General features: G+C 64.7%; 2 protein-coding genes across 2 annotated transcripts; one reads left to right on the forward strand and one right to left on the reverse strand.

The window, feature by feature from the left end:
• Positions 1–4201: 4201 nt before the first annotated feature.
• On the reverse strand, positions 4202–5289 carry EMIHUDRAFT_471412 (hypothetical protein; the record flags this gene model as incomplete). The annotated part of the gene is made up of 4 exons (XM_005791677.1): positions 4202–4259; positions 4303–4416; positions 4488–4580; positions 4705–5289. The coding sequence occupies 3 exons, from the start codon at positions 5287–5289 to the stop codon at positions 4363–4365; spliced, it is 732 nt and encodes a 243-aa protein (XP_005791734.1). The 3' UTR covers positions 4202–4259; positions 4303–4362.
• Positions 5290–5554: 265 nt separating this feature from the next.
• On the forward strand, positions 5555–7240 carry EMIHUDRAFT_460398 (hypothetical protein). The gene is made up of 8 exons (XM_005791678.1): positions 5555–5696; positions 5832–5901; positions 5974–6120; positions 6193–6407; positions 6502–6597; positions 6675–6730; positions 6802–6890; positions 6967–7240. The coding sequence occupies exons 1-8, from the start codon at positions 5638–5640 to the stop codon at positions 7018–7020; spliced, it is 786 nt and encodes a 261-aa protein (XP_005791735.1). The 5' UTR covers positions 5555–5637; the 3' UTR covers positions 7021–7240.
• The last annotated feature ends 348 nt before the right edge of the window (positions 7241–7588 follow it).

The following is a 7588-nucleotide window of genomic DNA, read 5'->3' on the forward strand; positions in this document are numbered from 1 at the left end:
AAGGAGTACAGATGGGGACCAAGAGTAGGTGCGCAGAGAAGAATAGGCCAGCGAAGCCGGAAACAAAGAAATAAGAAGGGACACGAAATCGGCCCATCGAACTAGCAGCCAGAGGCAGGGAGGAGGTTGGGGGCCAAGCAGGGAGCGACGCAGTGAAGAAATACGGAGGGGAGGCCGGCCGAATCACAGAGGGGCGGAGGTGGGCTACTCAAGGCCTCGCCTGGTGCGTCACGAGCTGCACGGGCAGGAAAAAGTCGCGCCCGAGCTCCTGCGAGATATGGGGAGATACGGGGAGATGTGGGGAGGTGTGGGGAGTTGTGGGGAGACCCGGGGAGCATGCAGGGACGTCGGTGGGGAAGGGCGGGGTGGGTTGGGTGGGGTGTCAGGGGTTTCTCGCCCCCCCCCCCCCCCAAATTCACGCCAAGACGGTGCACCATGGAGGTGCGGTCTTCCGCATCTATGTGCGAGCTCCTCCATGAGGAAGGGCTGGAGCTCCGTGTTTGGGCCGTCGCAGACCATCTCGTACTCCGGGCAGTGCCGCACCGCCCCCGTCTCCGCCTCGAGCAAGCTCCACCCCGACACTCCCACAGTCGCCGGGTGGAGAGCCGCAGAGACGGCCTCCGCGAGGAGCTCTCCGCTCGGGTCGTCGCTGCCGCGGACGATCCGCCAGGCGGAGCCGGTGTAGAAGAGGTGGAGCTCGGGCACGTCGCGTCGCACGTACTGCGGGTGCGCGACCAGGTCCGCGTCCACCTGCGAGACGCCGAGCAAGGAGCTGCCTCAGTTTGGCGGGAAGCGACACACCCAGCTTGGAGTGGGTTGGCGGAGCTCACCCGGAGCCACTCGCCGTTGAGCAGGCTGCCGGCCGGTGCGCCGCGAGAGAGGAGCCGGCCGTACCCGCCCAAGGCCTCGGCCCCGCGCTCCGCCTGATACTCCGCGCGGCGGCGGGCCGCCTCGGCCGCGCGCTCCGCCTGCTTCTCCGCGTTTATTCGTGCCGCGAGCCGCTCCGCCTCCGCCTGCTCCTCCGCGTCCATCAGCGCCGCAGCGAGCCGCTCCGTCGCGCGGAGTAGCTCCCCCGCGTCGGAGCCGGCCGCCCCGTCGAGCGCCGCGAGCGCCTCGCGAAGCGCCTGCCATGGATGTCGTAGGGATAATGATGCATCACACGGATGGAGGACGAAGGAGGCGGCGGCGGGTCCTCGTCGGGCGGCGGTGAGTCGGCGTCGGGCAGGCACGCCGAGAGCGCCCCCTTCGGCGCGTCCGGGCCCTTCTTCGCCTTCTTCTTCTTTGGCTCGGACGCAGCGCCCTCGCTGCGCGACTTTTGTGCACGCGGCTTCTCCCCCGGCTTGCGCTGCGGCGTCGGCTTTGACTTGGCCGCTGCAGAGGGCTGGCCCAGCTTGCGCGGCTTGGAGTCGAGCTTGCGGCGGACGGGCGCGGCTGCGCTCGGCTTGGGCCCGTCGCCCTCCCCCTCGGCTGGCGCGTCGCCCTCGAGCGACGCCTCGGTCAGCGCCGCGTGAGCGGCCGACGGGGTGGCGGGAGCGGGCGTGGGCCTCTTGCGCGCCGCCGGCGCGGTGCGGACCGCTGGCTGGTGCAGGCCCCGGCGGCGAGGCGGCGGCGGCGACAACGTGCCCTCTCCCGGCGGGGCGGCCGCGGCCGGCGGCGGGTGGACTGGCTCGCTCTCGGGCATGGAAAAGGGGTCGCTCGGCGGCGCGTCCTTCTCGTCACCCTCGTGCTCCTCGACGTCCGTCTCGACAACCTCCGGGATCGGCGCCGGCGAGCCAGCGGGCGCGGGCCTCGCCGCGGGATCGACCTCTCCGTCGCCGTCCTCGTCGTCCTCGTGCTCCTCGACGTCCATATCGACGACCTCTGGGACCTGCGACGACGAGGGCGCCTCCGGCTCCTCCTCGCCGACGCAGCCCGCCGCCTCGCCGGCAGCGACGGTGTCCGGCGCGACGGAGGCCTGCGACGCCTCCGCGTCCGCCTTGCTCTCCCGGTCGGAGCTGCTGCTCGCCCACGGGCACGGCTTGGACGAGCCGCCGTTGCCGCCAGAGGCCGTTCCCTCGGCCGGCACGACTTCCTGCTCGGGCATCTCGCTGCACTCGGCTGCGCCCTGCGGGTCGGAGGGACGCGCGGGAACTCGCGCGCGCCTCGCGCTCTCCGCTGCGAGAACCATGTGTCTGTGCACAGTGCTTTGCGCTGCGGCTCCGGCTTGCTTGCGGCGGCGCGGGGCGGGCGGGGCGGCGGCGCGGCGGGCGCCTGCTCGAGCGCCGCGGTGGACAGATCGTTCCCAACCTCTCTCAGAGGGCGCCTGCCCGAGCTCGAGGCGCCGGAGGAGGCGGCCGTGCGACGGAGGACCATCTTTCGATCCATGCTTGTGGACGTCACAAGGCAGACCGCTCCGACAGCGTACAGCAGGTCAGTGGCTGTTCACTAAGCGACTGTGACCTGTGTGTGGCTGTCGAAGTCACCGTCGATCTGTGCTGGGACAAGGCAGGTCAGTGGCTGTTCACGTAAACGCACAACCCCGGGCCCGAAATCGCACTACAGAGACAGTCACGCAACACAAGAAAGAAATCTCTCTCGCAACACGGGGTCCCAGGGAAGGCAAGCAAAAACCTTATCGCGCGCAATAGTGGAATAGTGGGTGTAATGTAGAGATCAGTGCAAAGTCAACCTTGGGGACGGACGATCATGCTGTCAGATGGTCAAATTCCGAATCGCTCTTGTTCACACCTCTGCTGACAGGTGTGTGTGAAATAGCTGTATCTACTCAGCTGCTCCGCTTATACTTACCTGTGAAGCGTGAACAGCGTCACGAGTTTGAACAGCGTTCTTTTGAACGGATATCGGTGTCGATCGAAACACCGCTCTGACAGCGGTCTGCGCCTCACCAGCTGCCCCCGCCGATGGCGATGAACAGACTGTTGAGCGCTGTCAGAGCGGTGTTTCGACACCGAGATCGTTCAAAGGATCGCTGTTCGGCAAATTCGTGACGCTGGTTCACGCTTCATTAGGCGTAGAGCTCTAAGGTATAAGCCGAGCAGCTAAATAAATAAATAAACAAAGAGTTGGACAAATACCAAAATAAAAACGGACACACCTCGCAACTGTGAGATGGGTAAAAAGGAACAGGCCCCCGCCCTTGCGATCTTTGTGCAGGGTTCTTTGTGGGTGTGGTCGGCGACTAGCCGGGGTCGTCCTCCCGATGGGGGACTAGCACTAGCCGTCTTCCACATGGTCCCTCGGGTCCCTGCTGCTTCTAATCTCTTCGTACATCCTCCTGCTGATCTCCGCAAAGTCCTGCCCCCTCCCTCGTCTCGCCCTGCGCGTCTGCTCTGCCTCACCGTCTTCTGCCCTGCGTCGTCTGGCGACGTGCTCGGTTTATGACGAACCCTGGCCCGTCGCATTTTAAAGCCGCCATCCGGGTACTTATCTACGTGCGCGACACAGCTGACCGCGCCCTCGTCATGCAGCCGAATTCCAACCGCAACCTTGAGAGCTACGTCGATTCAAACTGGGCCACGAAGTACTCTTGCTCCGGTGGCATGTTCTTCTTCTACGGATGTCTCTTCCACTGGTTCTCCAAAATGCAGCGATCCGTCACGCTGTCTAGTGCCGAGGCAGAGTTCTTCGGCGCCATGCTAGCCGCCAAGGAGGTGATTTTCATCCGTGAGCTACTGATCGACCTTGGATTTTCCATCGACGGCGCCAGCGTCATCAACTGCGACAGCAAGTCCGCCGTCGGCATGGCCTTCGATCCCGTTGCCTTCAAGAAGACCAAGCACATCTTGCGCGCCGCCGAGTTTCTTCGCGATCTCGTCAGCCGTGGCGTTATCTCTGTCGAACACCTCCCCGGCGTCGTGATGCTCGCCGACCTACTCACGAAGGCTGCCTCGCGGGCCATCTTTACTGGCCTGATCAAGCAGCTCGACGACTTTCATGCCCTTTGAATTTATTTGTCCCTCGCGCCCCGCACTCGGGCCAGGAGGGGCTGTTCCCGGGCATTCACACTATATTCCTCTGAGATAATATTATATTTCGCCGCCACCGCGGCGCGCGCGCTTTATCCGCGCGCTATATTAGTAGAGCCAAACTTGTGTTCTTGTTTTGGGTCAAACTTGTTACAGCTCAGCGAACGCGATGCGGCCCCTGCCTAGCCTCCTGCTCCTATGCGCGAGCTATGGCGTGACCGCTATCGAGTATACACTTCGCGCATTTCATGATAAATAAATAAATATAACGAGCACCTTCACTAGGAGATGGGTAAAAAAGGAACATGATAAGTGCCAAGTCCTCTCTCTTTTTAAATATCGCAACATATCGCCGCAGCCGGCGCACAGAAGCGACAGCCTCTGAGCCTCTCGCTCCTCAGAGGGTGAAGGAACGCGCAAGCTTGGCCTTCGGCTTGGCGAGAGGGCTCGCCTGTTGAGGGGGGATGGGCATGACGATCGCCCGCATCGCAGACCGCTGTCGGGGTGTGGCGTGGAGCTCACCGCATCGATAGTCGCGGAGGCGGTCCACACACCGGCCGGGTCGGAGGCCGAGTCGACGTACTTCACGTCGAGGGCCCGCTGCTGCAGCTGGGCCTGCCGGCGAACAAGTCATCGTGAGGCAGGAGGGCGGGCAGGTTGGAGTCTGGAGGGTAGGGTGTGCAACACGAGTGACAGCGCCAGGAGACCGGCTGCGCCCGCCCGCGTGCGATGAGCGCACCGTCAGCCCGACCGAGCGGCCTGAGGAGAGCGGCACCTTGTAGGACGCCGTCGCGCCCGTCACGCGCTGCTCCGACGGCCACACCTCGGCACCCAGCGCCGCGCCTGCCACCGCCGCACTCAGCTTGACCGAGGCGGTCTTGGCCTTGACGAGCAGGCTGGGCTCGGCTGCAATCTTGACACCGCCCGCTGCGGCAACTGAGGCGCTGGCGCTGATCTTGCTGAGCGCCGAGGGGAGCGTGGGGCCGGAAAAGTCTGCAGACACGATGCCGGTCGGCACGTCCGCCTGCAGCGTGAGTGCCGTCTTCTTGGCCTTGAAGTCGCGCTTGGCCTTGTAGCCGAGGCCTTCGCCGACCGCGCCGCTCAGCGAGGCAGACTTTGGTCCCGACAGGAGCACCTCCGGGTCATACTCCACCACCGCCTTGGTTTTGACGTTGCCGATTGAGACTCGCTGCGTGAGCGTCCAGAGCGACGAGACGGGCGGCCCTCCGCCTCCGGAGCCGATGTCGGAGGACCAGACAGCAGCGAGGCGGCATCTGGCGAGCGGCAGTGCCAGCAGCGTTGCCAAGAGGGTGCGGGTGATCATGATGGGGGAGATCACGACAGTGTGCTCCGGCTCGGGGGTGCCTCTCGGTGATCACTCGCTGGCGCCTGGCGCGTTTTCTTTTTGTCGTTTTAAGGCACCGCAACCCAACTCTTAAAGCTCTCGGTCTTTCTTGATTTGCCAACAATATACCTACAGCCCTCTTCCGAGAAAGTGCTAGAAACGCTGTCTCCCCCTACATCAAGTGCGACCTGTCGATCCAGGATCGCCCCCCTCGGCAGAGAGCTGGCAAAGAGACGACCACCTATGCTGGCTCGCTCCCGCACGCTCCTTCGCCCAGTCGCCTCGCATGCGCGGCGGCCCCTCTGCACCGGGGGGAAGGTGTCACCGATGAAGACCGGGACGGAACTCTACATGAGCCTCTACCCGGAGGCCTCGAGCGACAGTGGGTGAGGGAGCGATGATTTCATCAAAGCACTGAGCGCCTGGCTTGCACCATCAGCACTGAATTACCCGCGCGATTGAGATCCACGCTCGCACTTCGAGTCGCCACCCGCATCCCACAGCCGCTCTACTTCCCGCAGGCTGCGCCTCGGCAACATCACTCCTGATTTTGCGTGCGAGACAACGCACGGCCACTGGAGCTCCTTTCACGTGCGCTCGAGGGCCAGCACACCCATCGACCCACCCTCGCCGCACAGCGCGCCCCCACCTCGCGCCGCGCAGGCGTGGAAGAAGGACAAGTGGGCGATCCTATTCTCGCACCCCGCAGACTTCACGCCGGTCTGCACGACGGAGATCGGCCGCCTCGCCCTCAAGTACGACGAGCTCACCGACCTCGACTGCCTCGTCGCGACCCTGTCGGTGGACCCGGTCTAAGTCGCACGAGGAGTGGCGACGACGCGGTGGAACCTTCCGAGAACCTTTTTCGGAGCCTTCTCGCAGGTCAAGTCGCACGAGGAGTGGCTCGAGGACGTGGTGGCGCACTGCGAGAACGAGATCGAGGTCAAGTTCCCGATCATCGGCGACGCGGACCGCTCCATCTCGACCGCGTACGGCATGATCGACCCCGCGACGTCCGGCGAGCAGGAGCTGCCCCTCACCATCCGCGCCGTCTTCATCATCAACCCAGAGAACAAGCTGATGCTCTCCCTCAACTAGTGAGCGATAGCGCGCCCCAGTCCCGGCTCCAGCCGCCGCTCCCGCCCCCAACAAACCCGCCCTCCCAACCACGGACCACGACCCGCCCTGCAGCCCCGCCTGCGTCGGCCGCAACATGGACGAGATCGTCCGCTGCGTCAAGGCGCTGCAGCTCTCGTACCAAAAGTCGATCGCTACGCCGGCGAACTGGTGCGCATATCTCGGCTGAATCTCGGCCGATGTCGGCTATCTCTCGGCTATCTCTCACCCGGCCCGCTGCTCCGCAGGCCAAACAACCACGCCGACATCCCCCTTGGCGACGGGCGCACGACGTCGTTCAAGGGCCGCCCCGATCACCGCCTGCACGACCCGCGCCTCCACGAGTCGGAGGCCGACCGCGCCTCTCCCCCTCAGGCTCCGTCTTCCTGCTCCCGACCGTGTCGGACGAGGAGGCGGCGGCGCACTACCCGGGCTACCACACCTGCGACGTCCCCTCCAAGAAGGAGTCGCCTCCCCCTCCCCCTCGCAAACCTCCTCGCGGGAGGGCGACTCGCACCCCCCGCCCCTCTCCTCCGCCAGGCGTACCTCCGCCTCGTCACCGAGGAGCAGGTCAAGACCGCGCCAACCAACTAGGAATGGCCGCGACGCGGACTACGCGAGCCGCCAGGCACCAACCCGGGCAGAGGCAGCCGTGGAATCAGCGCGCGGGCGGAGATGTCCAGCAGTTTTGCAGAGACTTGCAGATGGATGCAAGAGTACTATTCTAGCCAGTAGAGGAGCCTCGCAGTTCGGGCTCGGCCAGTCTCCAGACAGCGAGGCGATGTATTTTTTGTGTACGTAAGATCGGTGTACCGTGTACGTACTTTTATCTTTTAGCTTACTCTGGGAGAGAGAGCTATAGGCGCAACGCCTCTCTCTTTTCTCCCAGTACGAGGCTGATCAGGCCGTGTCCCCAGCACAGCTTTGGCTTCGACGGGCGCCTCCCAGGGTGCGCCGGGCGACCGACTCGAGCGGCATGCGGCTTCGGACAGGCCTCGGCCCGGCTCCTGGCGGGTCGCTGAAGCGTCTCGGCGGCTCTCTCTCGGTTGCGCGGTTGCGCGGTTGACGCTTTTTTGGCGCTCACGGCGGGCAGCGAGGCTGGCCTTGAGGTCGCAGCGAGCCGTCCAGACGTCTCACGGGGCGTCGCGCATATCACTCGTGG

The sequence above is a fragment of the Emiliania huxleyi genome, assembly GCF_000372725.1.
Source record: "Emiliania huxleyi CCMP1516 unplaced genomic scaffold EMIHUscaffold_1101, whole genome shotgun sequence".
NCBI lineage: Eukaryota > Haptophyta > Isochrysidales > Noelaerhabdaceae > Emiliania > Emiliania huxleyi.